The sequence below is a fragment of the Equus przewalskii genome, chromosome 24 (assembly GCF_037783145.1).
Source record: "Equus przewalskii isolate Varuska chromosome 24, EquPr2, whole genome shotgun sequence".
Lineage (NCBI taxonomy): Eukaryota > Metazoa > Chordata > Mammalia > Perissodactyla > Equidae > Equus > Equus przewalskii.
The window spans coordinates 28,290,996-28,313,244 of record NC_091854.1 but is presented as its reverse complement, the minus strand read 5'-3'; the positions used below and the strand labels follow the sequence as shown (position 1 = coordinate 28,313,244).

At 41.4% G+C, this 22,249-nt stretch overlaps 1 protein-coding gene across 9 annotated transcripts in view; it reads right to left on the bottom strand.

Moving 5' to 3' along the window:
• The window catches only part of WLS (Wnt ligand secretion mediator), a 93,218-nt gene that overhangs the window by 52,170 nt on the left and 18,799 nt on the right, over positions 1-22,249 (bottom strand). For 4 of the 9 annotated variants that reach the window (XM_008528102.2, XM_008528104.2, XM_070592324.1 and 1 more), the window contains exon 2: positions 3,189-3,461. In XM_008528102.2, the coding sequence (XP_008526324.1) occupies positions 3,189-3,461 (273 nt within the window). Of the gene's footprint in view, positions 1-3,188; positions 3,462-5,437; positions 5,611-20,437; positions 20,599-22,249 lie in introns of those variants that run through there. The other 5 variants (XM_070592327.1, XM_008528103.2, XM_070592328.1 and 2 more) reach the window with 4 other exon arrangements.

Here is a 22,249-nt window from a genome sequence, read left to right as displayed (position 1 = left end):
AACAGAGAAAGTAGACAGGCAGTTTGATGCATTCTTAATGTAAGGATCAGAGGAGAAAACAGACCTATATATCTTATAAATATTATTATAATTAAAATATATGTATATATGTATATATCTATATATATCAGTGAGCAAAAACATACCATCACTCTTTAATCGATGCCCTCCTCAGTGTCCATACACAAAAGTATAGAGAAGACATTTAAGGAGAAAAATATTCCCACAAAACTAACATTCAACCTTCTCATACTAAAGTCAATAGCTCCCACCCACCGCTTCTGCTCAGAAAAAGTATTTTTCGATCTGGTTTTCTAGATGGGTCTACAGCTTCAGTTATTTTATACATTTATTGAAGGAATTGTTAGTGGTCTACCTTGTTAATTTTTTAGCGTGCCCCTCTTAAGTGCAGGCCCTCAGGTTCTCAGAAATTTAAGGATTTTTTTTAAAAGATAAGAATCGTTAGTACAATCTTTTTCTAGATGAAGATAAAATATATTTTGGAGCTTGAATACACACTTGAGAGAGAAAAAATGTAAGACACATTCACACTTCATTTACATATAGAAGTGTTTTAGTTAAAGCCTCACCAACATGGGATTAGTATTCGTTGGGAAGGAATTCATCTGTGCAATTATTAAGATATGTAAGTAATAGATTCCGACCACAAATTAAGACGTGTAGGACACCAGCAGCGTGTCCTACAATTCAACTCAATTCTGACGCTATCCACCCAGAGAGAGCATCAGACTCCACAGCATAAGGGTTCAGTCCCACAAGACCGCCCCCACTTCAGATGCCAACGGCAGGCAGGTTGTTACCTGTGCTTCTAACTGAAGGCTGTAAATCAGAGATTCCAGCAACCCCCTCCTTGGGTTTGATTGATTTGCTAGAGCAGCTCACAGAACTCAGAAAACCCATTTACTCACTAGATTACCGATTTATTACAAAGGATACGAATCACCAGCAGATTAAGAAATACATAGAGCAAGGTCCCTAACGAAGGAGCTTCTGTCCTTGTGGACTTTGGGGCCTGGCATGGTGCCACATGGAAGTGATCTGGTTCCCCAACCTGGAAGCTCTCCAAACTCCTCCTTTTGGGTTTTTATGGAGGCTTCATTATATAGGCATCATTGATTAAATCATTGTCCATTGGCAATTGATTCAACTTCCAGCCCCCCTCCCCTCCCTGGAAATCAGGGGTGAGACTGCAAGTTCCCACCCTCTATTCCTGGTTGGTTCCCTTGGCAACCAGCCCCATCCTTAGGTGCTTCCCTAAAGTCACCTCATGAACATAAACCCAGTTGTGGGGGAAAGGGGCTTGTTATGAGTAACAAGACGCCCATTTCACCTTTATGCTCCGAAGAATTTTCAGGAACTGAGGACAAGAGACCAAATATTATAAGAAAAGATGCTCCTGTTGCTCTTATAGCTCAGGAAATTCCAAGGGTTTTGGGAGCTGTGAGTCAGGAACTGTGGACGAAGACCAAATATATACGAGAAAAACATTTTGGTCATCTGAATGACCAAATATATATATTACTTATGAATCACAATATTGCGAGATTGCATATTCCTCTCATTACAGCATCTGTCTTTCTTTTTGGTAGGTATAAGTGTCTATTTCCCAACCACCATCTTTCCCAACCCCTGACAAGAACACGTTTTGTTCAATCTTGTGCCCTCAGCACTAGTGCTTAACACATGGTTGGACCTTAATAAAGTCTAAATGAGTGAATGAATAAACGTGTTATGCGGCCAAGGAATAAGTCAATAGCCAAAAGAAAGGGGACCTGGGAAATACCATGCGAAGGCTTCAGCTGTTGTGCAAATCTGGAGCTTCCTGTCAGCCGTTCCTTCTACCTGGAATGCTCTCCTATTTGCCCCTACCCCACCCCCAACTCGTCAGGGTGTTCACACTTTAACATTCACCTCCTATATCTGTCTGCTCACCTCTGCACACACACAAGCACAAACACGTACACACACACGCAAACATACATTCACACACACACACACACTTACACACATGCACATACACACACACCAAGGCAGCCTTCCTTTCCCTGCTCTAAGCCTCTTTTTATGCTCCCACAGTCTCCTGGGCACGCCTGGGTGGCAGCACCCAGCTCACCATACTGTAATGGCTGGTTATCTCCCTGTTATTTCCACTTGACTATAAGCCCCTTAAAGGACAGTGTCTTCATCTGTATCTGCATGTCCAGCCACCTGCACAGTGACTGGCAGCAGTAGGCACTCAAAAACAGTTTGAAATAACCCGTAAGAGATCGAATGAATGGGCACCGGGGGAGAACACTCTGTATTCTGGAAAAATATCTCAGCATAATCTGTTTGTGTGTTCCAGAGAAGAAGTCAATCAGGCACAGATACTGCTCCGACTCCTAAACAGAGGAAAATTAACATGACTGTATATCACGATGACTGCTGATAGCGGAAAATTACAATTAGAAAACGTGCTTTACCCGATGGAAAGGCCCCAGGCAGAGCTGTCTTCAACACACTTTCTTCTCTTTCCATCTTACCCCTGATCCTGCTTCAGTAAAAAAATACTTTCTTCCTTCTCAACCGAAGATTCCCTACACTGTCCCCAGATGCCACACGTGGACCTGCCTCCCAGAGATCACCCGATAATCTCCTCCTCAGGAAACGCTTATATGCCCTGGGCCCTCAGTCTTGAATCACAGGTGGGTAAGCTAAAAAAAAACAAAACCTGGTTTTGTGGGGAAATGAGTACCCCTGGATTGGCATCCCCATTTTGACAGCAATCTTTTCCTAAGGCGATGGCTTTCCTCAAAGCCCAGTGGGAAAAGACATTTTGAAACATGGGACCTTTCAGGAATCCTCAAATCACTCCATCGGGGTGAGCTTCCTCGTGGCCCTGGAGAGGTGAGGAAGCTCGGTGGTTAGGGCAGCTATCCAGCCTTCTGACTTTGGGCAACCTTGCTGGTGCCCAAGTTCTCTATCTGTAAAATGAAATAATGAGACCTACCTCTAGGAATTGGTGGGAAGACAAAATGGGTTAATACAGGTAGAGTAACTCAGAAAGATGCCTAGTAAGTAGTAAGCAGTCAATAATTGTCTGCTATTAATATGATTTTACTGTTACTGGAACTGACTCTGAAAGAACCTGAAGAGAGAAATGCCCCAAGGTAGGAGGGTGTACTTACTGATCTGGTTGTTCAGCTTGAATGCAATGTCCAGCTGCAAGATGAACAGCATGAACTGAAACCAAGGACTCATCTCCATGGTGGGGAGGGGGATGTGGACAGAGAACACGATGTCATTGGCTTCGATTTCCCTTGGGATTGCTTCCTCGATATCTCGGATCCTGTCGCACTGGTTAGGTCCCCAAGGCATTAACCATTTTGTCTTGTGATGGTTTTTACGGACATCCACGCATTTCACTGACAGGTAAGACACTGCCGTCGTGGGCCCCGGAGCTGAAAAGAGAATGTTGTTGTTTTAGAAAAATCAGCCAGTGAAGTGCTCATTTCTGGCTAACATTCCTTCCACTCCTCTCTTCTTTCCATTTTTCGTGCTGCCTTTTATAACTTGGGATCAGTACTCCTAGGGATCTCCCAGATCCAGGCGAGGATCCTTCAGTGACCTCCAGAGGAGTCATCAAGGGCTCCTGAGAGTCTTCCCATCACGTTTGCAATCACTGTTATTTATTGAAAGAATACATTTGTAACCTGTTTGGTTCAGTTACCACCTCACACCAAACAAGCGTCACAAAAACCTGAGGGCTTGGCGGTCTCTGGTGCTTCACAGAGCACCGTGCCTGAGGTCAGAAGACCAGGGTCTGAAACCTGGTTGAACACTGACTCTTAGTCAATCTTGGGTAAGTCGGTTAAATCTACAGCAGCTTCAGGACCCTCATCAGAAGAACAAAATGGCTGGTTTCTAAGACTCAACCAAGGTGGTTGTTTTGTAAGATTCTTCTTCACTCTAAAATTCTACAACCCTGCTTTTGACTGAGAGAAAAAGCTATGTTGACCTGGAGCCCCCACCTAGGGTGGTACCTGAGAGGGTAGGCACTCAAACATCAACGGATACTGCAAAGGTGCATGTGCTGAAATATGACCCCACGCATTTCAAGAGAGAGCATCCCACTTGAACGATATAACGTTCAAAAGCACTATTTTGTGATTATAAAATGGTTATATGATAATAGAAGACCTGCATAATATAGAAATTTTAAAGTTCAAAACAACATTTACCCAAAATCCCCCTAGAAGGAAGTAACTACTGTTGGAAAAATACCGAAATACTATCTGTCTCTTCTATGAGTGTGTAATCAGATAAAAATTTAAATGTGAATGAAATTGTATAACTTTAAAATCCATACTAATATTAACATACACTTTTACAAAATAGGATTCTACTATCCATAGTTTTGTAGGGTTTTTTCTTATTCACTCAGAGAAGCAGACTAGCACGGTGGTAAATAACGCCAGCCATGGAGCCAACTTGCCTGGTGTCAAATCCTGGCTCTCTCATTTCTACTTGTGTCACCACTCATGCACGCTAGAAGGTTTGGGTGAATTACCAAAGCTGTTTGTGTGTTAGTTTTATCATCTCTTAAACGGTAATAATAATAGTACCTACTCTTTGAGTCATTGTATACATTAAACAAGTTAACATATGAAAAGTACTCAGAACAGTGCTTGAGCACATAAAAAGTATAAAATTAATATTAGCTATTATATGATAAATTTTTCAACTACTGGTTACAAAATAATCAATCACATGATATTCCAAATTTAATTTACCTCCTCCCCCTTGGTTTGTAAAAGTTGTCTATAAATAATAATTCTTTGTCTAACATTTTTTGTTAGTAATTTATCTTAACTTCTCCATCTGCTATCTAAATCTGTTTATGGTATATTTTAATACAGAGAAGTTCCAGGTTTTATATAGAATCTCTCTTTTCCTTTATGTTTTTTCCATGCTTTTATCTTTAGAGAGACCTTCTTTATTCCAAATTCAATAAACAGCTGCCTTTATTAACTTCTAGTTACGTTTTACAACTTCATTTTTTTTTAATATTTAAATAGTTGATCCATCTGGAATTTGTTTTGATATAGGAGATGACGTGAGGTTCTAGTTTTATTTTTTCTAAATATTTAAATTATTCTTTTCGGAACAGAGTCTCCTTTCTTACTGATTTATGACATCACCTTTATCTTCAATATACCAATAGATATTGCTGGACAGTCTGCTCTGTTCCGTGTATTGGATTGTCAATTCATGGCCCAACACAACTTTGGTGTGTTGAATCCTATAATTGTTTTGAATCCTGTAATTGATGGTTTGTATCAATATCTGATAGAGTAAATCCTCTCCCCTAGTCCATTTCAAATTTATATCCTTTTGCTGGGATTTTCATTGAAATTACATTAAATCTATAAATTACCGTGGATAGAATCAGTATCCTTTCCAAACATTTAGTGTTCCCATCCAAGAACAGTGATTGGTTCTCCATTAACTGAAGTCCATTTTTATATCTCTCTGAAAATTTTCATAATTTTCTTCACGTGGGTCCTGCTGGTACACCATAGTTTTTAAATCAATTTATAAAACTTTTCTCTGAAAGTCAGTAGTGAAAGGAAAACATTATAAATTATGGTTTAAATATGTTTAATTCTGTGCATACCATACTCGGCATCCTGCGCTTTCAGACTTTTTATAAACAGAAATCATCTCTTACTTAATAGAGATCAGGCAGCAACGAGGAGCATATAAACCAAGAGGAGAGTCACACAGGAGACAGAAGGGTGTATTATGAACATTTTGCCTTAATTCTAATGCTCAATTACATATTTTTTTCTCTCTCTAAATATCTATCCTCATGATAAATTTTGAGTAGGAAAATGTTATGTTTGCAGAAAGCTGTGACAATGCCTACTAAAAACTACCAGAAAACACAGCAGTACGGCGCTCTAGCTGAAAATCCTCCCGTGTGGTATCCTGAACACTGCAACGCGGAGACACCACCAATCCACGTCAGGGAAGTTTCTCTTTAAGACTCAAAATTGTGTCACTCCTAATCCATCTAAAATCAGACATCCCATTTATTATTAGAAATATGAATCAATAAAACTTTGGTTATCCTGACTCAGCTAAATAGCTCACTGACATTAGAAAGACAAATTGGCACATTTAACTGACCCCTTTTTAATGTGGTTGGAGAAATAAACAGAGAGACAAAACTCATGAATCCTATTTTTGGCTAACACACTCAAACTGACTATTTGCTGCAGAAAATAGTTACTACATTTTAAAACTTCTATTCTTCCAAAACGAACCTAACCTTTTTTCATTTCTTTATTTTTTCCTTTTGAAAAACAAGTCTCTCCCTCCTTAGACCAAAATGAAAACTAACTAGTTGAATTCCTCAGCTGAGCTCCAAAACCACATTCCAAACTTCATAACAGAGAAGCTGAACACTTCACAGGCACAAAGGCTGCATTTTTAATGGACACAGTGAACGCCTGCCTTTGTAGCTGCCTGAATTATTCTCATTCTTTCATTAGTTTAGTGTTTCTTGAATAAAGGGAAAAAATCCCAGGAATACTAACATTTTCATAAAGATCATGGCAATGAACTTGGAGAAGCCTCGAGTGCGTCTCAAGCTATACTATGAGAATCACAAATATTTCTCTTCTCTTGAATACATTAGTCCTCTAGTCTCAAAAACCTTTTGTATAACTTAAAAACCTAAAGATAATTCAACATTTTCAACGTTTCTAGTAATGCTCAAAAGGCAAAATACTTGTATTGTTCGAAAAAGTAAACAGACATTCTGATCTTCAAACATGGACGGTTAATGTGCCCCCAATAATGTATCTACAGCTCAAGACAACTTCCTACACCAGCTAAAAGTGAACTCCCACGTGTTTCTTTATGTAGAAAGCCCACCAAAGTAAATTAAAAACAAAGCTAATAGATAGTAGAAGGTGTTTTCATTAGCTATGGCCAAAAGTGTGACTACATGGATCACAAAACCGTCTAAAATCAAAAGAAGTTTGATTTCTGTCTTTAAATTTGAAAAAAAAAAAAAATGTAAGGGATTTTATTGGAAGAGAAGAGAGAGAAATGGAAGAAGTTGAAATTGCAACTTTTGAAGAAGCCACAATCAACTAACTAACAGGTATATGTAATGAAGGCCTTACTCAGTCGGCGGACGGTTCTGGGGATTAATAGAGTTTGTATATTTAAGAAGGGGCTGGATGGATTCTGGTCAACAAACTGAGTCATGTTTGCTCAGGTGAAAGCTAAAAATAACCACTCCTCAGTACTCCTAGGATAGTAATGCAATATCACCCAGCTGCCTCCGCACACATTATAAATGTCCCCTCTACCATCTGTAGCATTTAGTGGGAAAAAAGTGGGCCCAAAGCTACTTCTACATCAGTATAATTTGGGAGACAGAGCAATCTGGCCAAAAGTGAATATACCAGGCACCGTGGACTGGTTAACTTACGATAGGTTAAGACATCACTTAGAGTAGGTACAGAAGTCACAAAGCCACGAGCTACTCATTGAAAACTCTGGCACATTTTGAGTTCAGCTCTCTTTAATATGTCAAACATAGGCCATTTTTTCTTCTCTCATCTGTATTTCAACACAGTGTCTCTGGCCTCCACCCCTGCATATAGCAGAGAATTGTGAAATGTGATACTACACGACCTTTAATTTTAAAGTGATATGAACTCAACAAGACTTCTAATTCAAGGTTGTGAAAAACTGCACAAACACAACTTGAAGCCTCTTGGAAAATTCAGTAGCCCCTCAATTACATGCATTCCTGAGGCTGACACTATATTCACCAAATATGTCCTGAGTACCTACTATTTTCTAGGCACTATTAGGTGCTGGAGTGAACCTAATAGACACTAGCCATGTGGAATGTACAAATAATGAGGAAAACAGACGACAAATAAATAATTACAAGAAAAAGTAATTATAACTATGGTGGGTGCCATATTTATCCTGACATTACCTGAGAAAGGGCAACAGTCAGATATTTGGGAGGTAGGGGAAGTGAATTCACTAGAATGAGGCAAAAATTCCACTCATCATTACAATGTCACCTTGAATAAAAATGTAAGTGAACAATGACTAAGCCTGTACTTCTTTGGGAAGAATATTCATTGACTCCAGTCAGCTTCCTGTTATGGCATCTCAAATGGCTGGCCAGGTCACAAATTACTATCCAGCCAACCACTACCGCTATCATGCTCAAAGCTGAGTCAACACCAAATCATTAGCCCCTACTCCCTCCAGAACCTGTAATTAAAGAGTTGGACAGAGATACAAGACTTGGTTGCCTCCTAAAAAAGTTAAAATAAAATTAAAACAACATGCTGACATGACACACGGTCTCCGTTTAAGCCAACACAGACTATTTATTTCTTTGCTTTATTATAAGTAAAGAAGATTCCTTGGGCAATTATCTAGGAGTATTATATTATGCGGGCACTGTGCTAACTAAAGACAGAGACAAATGACAGTCCCAGACCCCGAGTTGCTCACGGTCCAGTGTGGGAGGCTGGGAAGCTGGCAGGGAAGGGCATCCTGATTGAAACCTGCTCGGACAGAGGTTTGCACAGGATGATTCAGTTGTAAAGAGGGCTGGGAGGCCGCCTGTAGGAGGCCTGGACTTCACCTTGAAAGAGAGCTGGTGTTCGTTAGCCAGAGGGGAAAGGGGGCAGCCCAGGGGGAAGGCACTGAAGAAGAGCACGTGCTGGGTCATAGGCTATCTAGAAGATCACAGTATGTTCTGCAGATGTCTGTGTTTGAGGATGAAAATCTAACAAGAGATCCTTGAACAGGTGAGAGGCAGCATTTGTTCCCACCCTTTGCCTTCTCTAACCAGCGTTCTGCTGGGGTGCCTTGGCTTCTGCTCCCCACAGTCTCTGTTCTACTCTATAGAGAACACAAAGAAGGAACAATAAAGAGACCCACAGCAACAGAAGTTTTACTGGGGGGATCTTTCCTTCTAAGACACCTATGTCTGTCCTGTAGGTAGCCACAAGGCCAGAGCTGAGCTCTGCTGGAAGGAGGAGGAGCAGGAGGCAGGGGTGGGGGGGAGACGGAGAAGCTCCTCTGCCTCCCAGAGCCTCCCATTCCGGCAACCGGGCCTCCGCAGAGCCTTTGAAGTCTCCATCACCGGGTAACAGGCTTCGCCTCAATTAGAGGAAGAATGTCTGTCTGTCTTGCAACAAAGATGATATTTAAAGATTAATCTACGTTGGGCTACAAGGGGAAGGGATGTGGAGAGGAGACCAGTTAAAAGGGTAATTCACATTTACAAGCATTAACAAGCGGCACCCCTCAATTCGAAACAGAAAAGATTTTAAAGAAAAATGGTCAAACGTTTCAGAAATATTTTAAAGAATTTTAGTTTTACAACAACAGTTGGCTAACAAAAACAAAAACAAAACAAAACTCGACACACTGATTTAGAAATCTACAGACAATCGTGAGCACATACTTTCCTCTACCGACTCAAGAGGGAGGTTGATTTAACTCTTTTTTTTCTTTTACATGGAAAGATTTGCCCTGAGCTAAAATCTGTTGCCAATCTTCCTTTTCTTTTTCCCTCCCCAAAGCCCCAGTACATAGTTGTATATCCTAGTTGTAAGTGGTTCTAGTTCCTCCAGAATGAGAGCCCCCCCGCCACAGCATGGCAACTGAAGGATGGGCGGTGTGGCTCTGTGACTGGGAAGCAAACTCGGGCCACCAAAGTGATGAGCACCCAACTTTTAACCACGAGGCCCTCAGGGCTGACGCTGATTCCAAAGTCTTGAAACCTACTCTCAATTTAAAATCTGTCATCATGATTTCTGCACCTGCAAAATCATGAATGCTTGGTTTATCTATTTTTTATAATTTCATTTATTTATTATCTACTTTTTTCTCTAAAAGATTCTGGGTTACCAGAAAGTGAATATTAGACCTCATTTTAGGAAAGCAATTGAGGCTGATTTAAAAGGACAGAATTACTGTTTGGGGGCACTAAGAACTACTTGGCCTATGTCTGTATCTACAAACATAGAGCACAAAAGCAACAGGTGGATAAGGTAAACCCCACAACTTTCACCTGACCTGTAAAAGCTAATCGCCTCAACATCCATTTCACTTTGTAACGTAGAGAAAACTTCCATTGCCTGGCTGTGAATGGTGTCTATAAGAGGTTCATAAACAACTGTCTGTTCAAATTGGTCCCAAGCTTCGACTACGTGAATACATCTATAAAATAAAGTCAAATAATTTATATGAAATGTATTGGGCATTTAGGCCCTTGGCTAATTCCAGAGTTTGCTTAGGCTGTTGGATGTGCCTCAAGGAGGGGAGGGGGGAGAGAGGGGAAGAGGAACACAGGTGGCAGAAACCAGGGAGACCAGCTGAAGTCCTGTTATTTATACAAGAATTTTTATCCAAATGCCCCCCCCAAACACTGAGTTAACATAAAAGAAACTTCAACTAAATTTAGAAATTAGCTTTTAAATCTGTTCAGCCGAGTTCCCTCAGACATTCTGCCTGCCTTTCTTAAGCTCAAAAACCTCATACTTTAATTCTAGTTAAAAGGAAACGTGTGGGATATGCTGAACAACCGACATGGCCAGGTCATATCATCTGGTTGAGCTGTGGCGTTTTGGACAACTAGCAATTCCTTGAGCCTCTCTGGTCACCGTTCCCTCCAGGGAAGCTCCTAAAAAGATTTCTTAGTATCTGCCATAACATGTATCTGCATTTTAGAATGTCTCATTATTATGACCGCTTCAAATTTTTCAGCTAAAGAAAGTGTAAATACTTGCGTTAAACTGACTTGGTGCTTCGGAATTAACTGACTCAGTCTGTTAATTCCTTTACTGAACTTGCTCTGAAGTTGTAACAGTCAGACACTCACTCTACCTCTGCCACTGACTTTGAAGATGAAATTCTCCTATATGTCAACCCTACCAATTAAATCTTACTAGATTACTAAGTGAAATATTATTTCACAATTCAGTCTCAATTACTGGAGACCTGAAAGTGGGTGTGATTTTCGGAATTATCCTAGCTGTGCCCTAGTGCATGTAATGGGGTACGCTAAGTGCAATGTAATTCATTCTTGCCAGCAATTTTCAGTAAGTAGTTAATTACACTAACATCTGTTCGAGGAATGCTAAATTTTTAAACACAGCACAACATTCCTCTATATTAAACTACCACCACCAAAACACACAAACACAGACATCACACAGCAGAGTTGAATGCAAAGTAATTTGTACTGTACACACACAAGTCAAGCACTTATTCAACAATACAACACAGACTTATGAAGAAATGACAGACATTTTGACAGTAAAGTTTCAGAAACTGTAGCCAACAGTTGTGTAATTCATTCCGACTTAAAAAAATATTGAAAAATATTATACGTTTACATGTTAGGCTGATGAGAATTTTAAATGCTTGGCCTGCAACCTCAATTGTTCTGTAGCCAAAGATGTAGCAGCTTTGAAGAATAGAAGAATGACTCTATATTTGTCAGAATCTACGAGGCAAACAAGCAGTGCCACTTGGCTTCCATTATTTGCCTGGCTTGCATCCCATGGAACTGAGGAGCCTTGGAACCAAGAGGAAAAAAATTAGAGTGCTTTGGGACACTGAGCCAAACTCTTACATAGTATTTGAAATGCTGTGGTAAACATGAAATTACTTTAGGCTCACGATTGGTGCCAGTTTTTTTTTTCTCTTTTTGAAATAATAATAAAATGCACATAAAGGGCCCAGCCAGAGACTTAGCACATAAAATCTGCCAACCATTGGATGTGCTAATTGGGGGAGCAATCCTGATCCTGAATTCAGATTAATACACTGACCCTCACCTTTGGTGTCCAGCAGCAAAGAGAGACTAAATCAAGAAGCTTGACAGGAGTATATGGAATCACAGATTCTAACCTCGATCCCCGAAAAATACCTGCAATTACTCTTTCTTCATTTCTCCAGAAATACTCAAAACAGGAAAAATTAAATACATATGAAGTGAGCACAAAAGATCTCCACAGAAGAACCAAATGGCTCATCTGTTGACGCTATTGATCACTGCTCGGCAAACCAGGCATCTGGGCGGAATTTCTGACTTTGTGCCAGTGCTTCAAAATCAGCCACCTTTCAGCCAAAAGGCTGTGGAGTGCAGCCAAGACCACCTATGGAAAGTGAATTACAGCATCTTATAATTTACTACCCTGGCTGTGATCTCATAAACCCAGCATGGAGGGCCAACCAGCTCTTGTGTGGGAAATCTCTGAGAGGCCCCACAGAGCCCCCAGAGCTGCTCTGGGGAGCTCTGGGGGTAGGGGTGACACAAAGTGGGAGGACTGGCTCTGGGAGCTGGTGAACTCACCATGGGCACACTTTTCTACTGAAATTTTAGGGCCAGAAAACATCAAAATTAAATCTTCCAGGAGAAACAGCTGCTTTGTTCTGAAGTACCTGTTCTATTCTGTAACAACTTCATACATCTGTTGTTCATACTTTATTATTATCAGACATTTATTACTTATAAATTACAGATATTCTACTTTTACCAATTTACTAACGTTAATAATAAACATGAATACTAACTAATACGCGATTGCACATTACATTTTAGAGAGCACCTTCACACACACAGGTCATCTAATCCTCAGGGTAAACAGGTAAAGTCACTGTAATGGTCCCTATTGCACATGCAGAAGATCGGCGGGTTCCGTGCCACCAGTAAGGGGCACAGCCAGGAATCCTCGTCTGACTTCATATCTGGCGCTCCTTCCAATACACCACACTGCCTCTCAGTTGCCTGTTTATTGATTAGCGCTCCCAAGTGACCTGAGAGGTAATGCGCAGAGCAGAGGGATGGATAAGGAAGACTGACTGGGGCCGTAAGGAGCTCCAGAGACAAGGCACTACCTAGCACAGGGCTGGGCACCACACAGAGGGAACCAGCAGGACAGCCTACCTGGGACACTGCAGTCAACCACAGAAGACCTCCCTAGAGTTCCATAAAGGGACGGTGGAATAACAGGCTCCCCAAAATGCACTGAACCCACTTGAAACTAATGGCCACTCTCCCGTATTTAATGGGGGTTTGTTGTAACTTCAAATTCCGGGCTGGCAGTCTGGGACGTTGGCCTGGAGAGGCTCCGACTCAGAACGCATGAGACAGCTGCCATGGAAGGGTCTAGAACAGACTGCATGGGCAGAATGAGGGCCAGGGATGCAAGGCAGGGGTAACCCAAGGAGGAACTCACCGGAATTCAGGGAGGCAAACAACAGCACAGCCTGAGTCAGGAAAGGGCGGCTCTGTCCACAGAGACATTCAGGAAGTGATGGAGCAGAGCAGTCCGCGCTAAACAAGCTTTCCTCAGTGACAAGGGAGGAGAAAGGCTCCTTGTCACACACGCGGGGGCTAAAGGCCCAATGAAGAGCTTCACGCAGATTACTGCCGTACTTTTCTCCATATTCTCACCCATTTTAGAAAGACAGATAAAAGCAATTAAAAGTACAGGGCATTCTTCAGGGTCAAAAATGTAGTGGACAGTGCAAGCTGAGGCCAAGGTCAAGCAAGGTCTGTAAATGACTTTATCTGGACTTTCACAAACACGAAGAATGATCATCTCCCCTTCCCATTATTCAAAGAAAAGGTAGAACCTTATAAGTTGTGAAGTCCCTGGAACTGGAGGGAGAGGCAAATGTTAGTGGTAAAATGCAGTTTTAACATTCATGTGCTTAGGAATTGGGTTTTTTAAATATTGAAATAATAAAATTAAGAAAAATCACTATGTAATTTTAAATACTGTAATATTTTCATCAGTTCTAGATGCCACCGCCTTCGTTCGATCTGTTCAATGCCTGTAAGGGACCAGCATCTGAGGTTGCCACCAACTTCCCCCCAGTAACGAATGACCCCTACTTCCTCTGATGCCAGTACCACCTGGGCTATGTCTTCATTATAGCATTCTCCCTTATTTGCAAACATAGCTTCTAAACTCTACAAAATTATCGCTCCAGAGGGGAGGGACCACGTCTTATTCCTCCTATGGCACCAAGCACAGAGATTTGAACACGTAAGTCCTCCAAACGCAAACTGAACTATTTACATTAAAGCGTCTCTACGTCATAATAAACACATTAATGTTAAGTTATGCTTGACTTACCTAACGAGCTTTTATCAAACACCTATTAGACGTCATCCAAAAAATGCCCTAGTGGATTGAACCCATGGCCTGCCTATATGAAAGTACAGATAGGACTAGCATTCAGAGAGTTTGGGAAGAAGTCGTGGCTGCCTTCCATGATGCCAACCACCCAACGTTACCCATGTGCCCCCATTTCCACATGTGCTCATTTTCACCTTTGATGGTTCTTGCAGATCTGTGTCAACCGACATATAAAATGAATACTGAATTTTGAGGATCAAAATGAACTTGTCCTCAACTGGAACATTATCACCCCAAACCACAGGAAAGAAAGTAAATTTACACATCAAAAGAATGTGTATGAGACAGACAACAGGCAAGCAAAAACATGGTAATTTTGGAAAAATTTCTCCCAAAGGGTTTGTAGCCAATATTAAAATTGTGGGAGCATGTTTAGATAACCTCTCTTTAGCATTTTTCCTGGAAATTGAGGTTCTGAAAGGCAGGACTGGGGTTATTTATGCTATCCCAGCACTGCCTTGAGGGATCAAGGCCTGTCCAATGAAAGAAAATAGGAGAGAACATGTTCACATCTAAGCCCTAAATGTACATAATTAATGGCTGCATATTTGAAGATTTTATAACAACCTATCTTCTTAAGAATATACATAGGAAAAATTTTGGCCACTTCATTAACACCCTCCAAACAAGTTCTCCCAGAGAAAAGCAAACACCCCCTTTTATAGGCATCAAGTCCAACTTTTGAGATCAAATGTCAAAATCTCAGATCTACAAGTCTCAAATCTAAAATCTACAAAACAGGTTCAGACAGAGACCTGGGCATAGGAATCTTCTGCTGCGCGTATGTTCCATTTACCCAGAAGCTTGAAACGAATTTTCCTTCCTGGTGCAATGAATTACATCTGAAAGTTCTCAAAGAACTAGTAAAGAAAAGCAATGGAATACTTCTGGCGCGGAAGCAACTGTGGAGCATGAAGTCTTGAGATGACACATGGAGCTTCTGAATGGAGACAGGCAGATGCCATTGTCACTGGAGGGAAAAACTATTTAGGAGGGAGAATTTGCAGGCGCTTTGATTTCCATGGGATGTAGGTGAGAGAAAGAAGTCAAGGATGTCCCCAAGTTTCTTTCACGGGCAGCAGATGGATGATAATGTCATTTGCTAGGAGAGGAATCAAAGGAAAAGGAGTGATATGTCATATCACACATAGAATGTGTAGAAGCTGGAAGTGTAGAGCTTGTTAGTAAAGAGCTCAGTTTGTATGCTGGGGAAGGCGGTTGCAGACAAAAGGTGAAACATGTGAATGACTAAGATTTGGAAGAGGAATTAGATTTATTCTAGGTGGTTCCAAAGCTGCAAGTTCTAGGGAAGGGAATCTGAGATCAATAAAAATCAGCAGATCCAAAGTCAACCTGACCGGTGGGAGACAATGAGCTGCCCACACCTGTGTGAGCGGACGTGCTCCTGCTCTTGACACCTGCTGAGTCACAGTGCAGAGGACCTGTGCACACGGGTTGGGGACAGAAAGCCAGCCTTTAGGGCCTTCTCCATCGTTAACATTCCACGAGCACTCTTCATTTAGAGCTTCAATTCCAGGCCACAAATTGGTCTGCTATTCCTGAACCACTGCAAGTTTGAGAAGACTCTTGAAGGAATGAATCATCCCAGGAATCAGGATTGTCGAGTTCTAGTACTGGATATGTCAGATGTGTCACTAATCAGGCAAACGATTCAACCAAGCCTGGACCCCAGATCTCGCAACTGTAAAAGGCAGTATTTTAACTACTAGAGACTTCTAACTTACAAATTCTATGACTCTAAAAGGGAATTTATATACTCTATGCTGTGAGGAAAGTCATCCTTTAAAGTTAAAGAAAAGTCCTTTTAAATTAGGGTCAATTTATATGTCAAGAGTGCAGGCTGCCAAAGCTTGCCCATCGAGGCCCCTTCTCCTTCCTTTTCCTTGTATTTTCACATCTGTTAGAGGATGAAACCTTAATCCTCCAACTCTATTCTGTTGCTGTTAGGGGTTGGGAAGGGTGTTGTCTATCTTCCAACAACTGGGGAGACCAATGAACTTTTCCAGAAAGCAAGGAAGTTACAGCCAACTGTATACATAAAACTTCATACTGATGTATTCAGCACAATGAAATAAACCCCCCATAATATATACTATGGTAAAGTGGGTCCAATCCAGACATAATAAAAATGTTTAGGGAAAAAAACAAAACACCATTCCAGCTTCCAGCCAATAGCACATACACTCACAGTATAAAACAACACAAAGACATTCCAATACAATGAAATAATTTGGAGCATGTCCAACCTCTATTTTTCAGGACGATGGAAATAAGCTCAACAGAGCCGAGTCTATTATTCAGAAGAAATGGAAGTCGTGGCATACCCTGCCCTAAGCCAAAAGATCATTGAAAAATTTGCTAATGAGACATCAATTCAGAACATTCATTCAGATTTTCATTTAAACTGCTGGGTTCTTAATATATTTCAAAATTTACCCAGATTACTGTCTACAGAAAAATTCCATAAGAGAAAACAACGATTACAGTGCAGCAAGGGAACTGCTTCCACAGGAAGTGTTCCTTACGTTGCTGGAGGCATCCACAAAAACAGAGTAAGAAAAATTAAAAGCAAGGGCTCTAGACTCAGAAAATCTGGGGTTCAAATCCCAGCTCTGTTACTTCCTAGCAATTTAGTTAAGCAATTTACATAGCCTTCCAAAATGCCGGTTTCCCCCTGTAAAATTTTACTGAGAGCACCCACCTCATAGCTTTGTTGTGAAGGTAAAAGAATTGATAGAAAGAGCATATTTCCACCCCCTGTGCACGCCTTGAGGCTTTAATAAATGTTAACTATTGATAATAACAACGCTGCCCACAGACAGAGAAGAATCTGGTGGGAGATGGTGACATACTCCTTGCTGTCTCTCCTGTCCTCTCCCCGCAAGGCATGGACTAGAAGGTCCAGATCTTGAGTCATTAAAAACAAGGGTTTTGCTTGTCTCTCAGTGAACAGTCCCAACAATCAGAGATGATTCTCGCAGAATTTTAACCTGAACATCTAAGATGTCATCCCTGAGAAATATCCCAGGGACACCCTAAGCAGCCTGTTGTTTGAAGGAACAGAGAATTAGCCCTTAGTTTTCTCCTCAGCGAAATGGGATTATAACATCTTTTTTCACAATTATTTTCACAAATTATTAGAAAATAATGACAGCCCAAAGTGTTAGCATGGGTCTTCCCTAACCCTTCCCCCTCCCTGCTGATAAAGAGAACGCTGGTCTGGCCTGCTCTGCTGCATGCCCTCCCCTTCATGCAATGAGGGTTCACCTATTGCTAGATGCATTCTTTGGGTTTTCATGATATGCAATCAAGAGAAAGGGGACAGTAGAAGAGACAGGCTCGGGCTGGGGAGGAGTTGTATCAGGGGAAATCGGGGGATTTTAGAAGAGAGGCTGGAAGCGTCAATGTGGATGGGAAATAAAAGGGGGATTTCTAGAGGTGTTGCTACAGATTATATGCCTGCTTTACCGTCTCTCGACAGTATGAATAAAGAACTGAAGTTATTAAATCATTTTTAATTCATTTTTGGTTGATTGCCCATTTCTTTGACATTATCACTACTTCGAGAATGGACCTTTTAGATCAGTCACGTCTTTAATAGGGGTAGCATGAGGAAATAAGATAGGTACAACCATTAGCACATGACACTGGGAAGATTGAAAAGACTGATGTTTTAGAAAGGCATGTTAGGTCTACAGGGCTGGACTTTCTGAGGTTAGAGCTACAGCAACACTACATCATCATCTTATTTCAATGTTTTGTCCAAAGACTTGGCTCCTCACAGTCAGAAAACTACACTTGCCAATGCCCTCTCAGTACCCCAGCTGCCCTGCCGATCCCTCTACCAGGGGCCTCAACCCCAGCACTGCCGACCTTTGGGTGGACTGATAGCGGGGCGGGGCTGTCCTGTGCATTGTAGGATATTCAGCAACAGCCCTGGCTTCTACCCATTAGATGCCAGTATAATTGTCAGTAGCACCTATCCTCCTCCCCGGCAAGTCGTAAAAATCAAAAATGTCTCCAGATATTGTCAAATATCCCTTGGGGACAAAACCACTCCTGGTTGAGAACTGCTTTACCTCAATCACCCAGGATTACAAGAAAAATTCATACTCCATTAAGCCATTCTGTGACATTCTCATTTCAGAGGCTGAGGCTACTACAGGAGTTCCAAATTCTCAACAATTCATACCCATTACAGCTGCCTACATGCTGGATGGGCTGCATCAGGCTGTCACCTACAAATTATAAATGATTACAACAGCTCCCATTTGCTAGATATTTCTTATGTGCCAGGCATTGTGCTAGGGGATTTTATTCGATTGATTTTCATTCTTATACAGCAGTAACTGGTAGATATCATTATCTCCATTTCAAGACAAGTAAAATGAGGTTCTGAAATGTAAATAACTCATCCAAGGTCACAGCTAATAAGTGGCTGAACTGGGGTCTGAACCTGAATCCATCCCGAGTCTCTCTTTGTCTTAGGCCACACTATTTCTCCCAATGGGAAAAACCAGTGCTGACATATGGGAAATGCATCTGGCATAAGTTACATGAGTTAAAATGGCAAGACCGGTGCAGCGACTGTTGTAGAACTTGGTGTTCTCTGCAATAAGCAGCCCACCAGTAATATCAATGTTTTTGTTCTAAGGACACTAGCAAGTTGAATTTTGAATTATGGATTTTCTACTGAAAACAGGAAAATGGTGGTTTTCTCTAAGTAGAAACCACAAGCAGTAGCTGGTTGCCATGGTAGCAGGGGTAAACTTAATCTTGACTGGGAATACAGTCACCAGACAGGGACAGCAAGTATGGTAAGTTAGAGTCTAAACCAGATAAGGGGCATTTTTCACCTGGAGAGACAAATTCAAAGGAGAGAAATAATAGTCACTCTCAATTATTTGAAAGGCCACCATCTAACAGAAGGGAAGCACGTGTTCTAGATTATTCCAAAAGGAAAATCCAGGATTCATGAGTGGAAATTACAATGTGGTAATGGAAGCCAATTTTCCACTGAATGATAAGAAAGAACATTTAACCAGCATAGTATTTCAAGTGGTTTGAAAAATTAAACAAAGCTGTCTAGTGAGCAGCTCATCAATGGAATGGAAAGGAGCTGGCAGGGAGGTCGTCTCTGTTGGGAGACACGTGGGTGAGGCTGGGTGAACTCCCAAGCCCCTTACAAAACAAGGAGCTGTTTCTCTAAAGAACTGGGAAATTGCAAATTCCCGTTGAAAACAGACAAATGGAGGGTGGGGGCAGTGGGATCTCCACTGGTCAGAAGAACCAGCTCTTCACCACAATAGGAGAGGTAAATTCCAGTCTTGCCTGTGAAGGAAATATCACTGAGGTGAGTCAGAGCCAAGAGGGGAGACCTTGCAGGGCATTCTTCCCTCTGTTCTGAACAGGTGATCAAGGACCGGGCAGAGGGGTAAAGAAGACCAAGAATCAAGCAGCTTGATTTTTCTTTCTTCTGTCCTCCAACCCTAAGACACCGTGACGCCTCTTTCTTGGAATTTACAGCCACCTCTCACTATTTTGGCTTCAAAACCGCATTTAATTTTTAAAAGAAAACAGACATGCAGCTAGAGGATACTAGGATAATAGCTGATGAGGGGTTTCACTACCCTTGATTTGCCCTCAGCCAACAATTCATTATAAAACATCTCACCACTAGATTCAGGGAAGGGACAGAACAGGGCTCACCTCAAGCTCCCCTCTTGGAAAACCAACCACTTTGTAAATTTGCAGGACCTGTCTTGGAAAATAAAATTGTTACAAAGTCAACCTCTGCTAAGGCACCTCTGCTAAACCTAAAAGAGCAACAGGTTTTCAAAAAAAAAAAAAAAAACACCTCGACTGATGCATATTTCCATATTAAATATGAATAATACTTAAGAGAATTTTCCCTATCTCTTCATCTCCAGGGCAGTCAAAGCATTTACAGTCCCATTATTTTACACAACACCTGTTAAGTGGGTACCAAAGATTATTATCCTCCTTTGATTTCTAAGAAAGCAACTATAGAGAGATTAACCCAGTGGTCCAAGGTTGCTCAGTAAAATGAGATGCTTGAGTTTTCCACTCCGCGTTTGCTCAGGGACTTGGTCCTACAAAGTAACCCAATCTTGTAAACTCACCAAAACCTCCAAGTCTCAGTCTTCTCTTCCCCCAATCCTCATACACACATGAAATTTTCACAATCTAAGCATAAATCTACCACCATGTAGATCTTGGACAAGGGTCTCCCACTAGACCAGCACTATGTGTGCAAGAAGCCTGCCACGACACGTGACATGGCTTTCCAGGCAGAATCCACCCACTCCTTCATCAAGTCACGCTGATTCTGCCCCACCACGTCTGGGAAATTTTTAACCCCTCGATTAGCCATTAACAATTGGTTTAACTCAGGCGAGACAGAGGACAAAATAATAGTGTTTTTAAAAAATGCCTCCAGCATTCTGATGACAAAGGAGCCATGATTAACGAAGTTCCCTTTGTGTCCCAGCTCCATTCTGAGAGCAAGAGAAAGAGCTTTCCACCCGCCTTTGTTGATTGCTGAGTCTCTTCCTACTTGTCTCATCACCCACACAATCTGTTCATAGCCCAAAGACACAATCCAGCCAGGCTGTGGAGAGTTCCTAAAACACTGATGTCGTGAAAGCAGACAGGGTGAACAGGACCTCATCTCACAAAGAATGACGGGACATTCAGCAAAAGAGTTCACAAAGGGAAACACAGACGGAAGGCCCTGGGCTCAATGGATTTGCCCACAATGTCTAACACAATGCCCGTCCTATGGGTATTTATAAAGCTTCTCATCAATTTATAGCCACCTCCAGGTTTTGTCCCCCAAACTCCATTACTTTTAGAACAGAGGGTTTTTAAAGAAAATCAACAAGTTAAGGAAGTCCAAACCACTGCTTTAAGGATCTTGAGTCTCTCTAGACCTTTAAACATGAAAACAGCAAGTTAGACAAAGATTACAGTTCCAGCACAACCACCTCAGCGGGTTGAGATGATACATATAAAACACTCAGCACATTGCCTGGCACACTAAATGCTCAACTAATATTACCAAATATTTTTATGACATGCTGCTCTGTTTTATTAATGACATTTTTATACTTGTCCTGCCCGTCTACTCAGCTAAGATAGTGCCAGCTTATTTGTCTTCGGTGCATTACAAACGCAAAGTGCCTTTCCGTCCGTCATCTTATTCAAGCCTACAGATCCAGGGCCAGTTATAGATGAGATCCTAAAAGCAAACCAGGTCTCAGAGCCGGCAGTGGGAGATTCCCTGAGATCTCAACTCGTTAGTCTCACATCCAGTGCTTTCTGTCCATAATACCACAAATGAGCAGACTGTCATGTCTTGCGCCTCTTTGTATTCCCCAGAATTTAGCAAGGTGCTAAGATATACCTTAATCACCATCTACAACAAATTTCTAATGTGTAGGTAACCTAAAGACTCTGGGAATTTATTTTAGTGCCTTTAACAAAAAGAAAAGAAATAGGTAGAAAAGACCAACACGTTTGGCTTTGAGGAAAGACATGCCTCTGTTTTTATCTGCCAAGACATTACCAGGTCGACTTAGCAAATAATAAAGGCAGGAAGCAGTGTGAGGGACTGAATGATATGTCTAAGAAGGCACATGGGGCCCGAGCCAGCTCTCCTGACAGTTGGCTCATGGCTTGCTCTATGAAGTGCATTCTTCATTCAGTGCCTTGAATGAGGTTAATCTTGTCCTGGATTACGCACAGCAAGTTGTGCTTCAAATGACCACCCCAGACTTCAAAGGCCCAGGTCAAACTCCCTAATTCTTCAAAGAAATCTTTTTATCTGATCTAAAAAATGCTTAGAATACTTCGTCTATCTCACCCAACTTTGACCTTAACAACAAACTGCATTATTTTACTGATCTTGTCTCTCCAATCAAATTTAGGTTGCT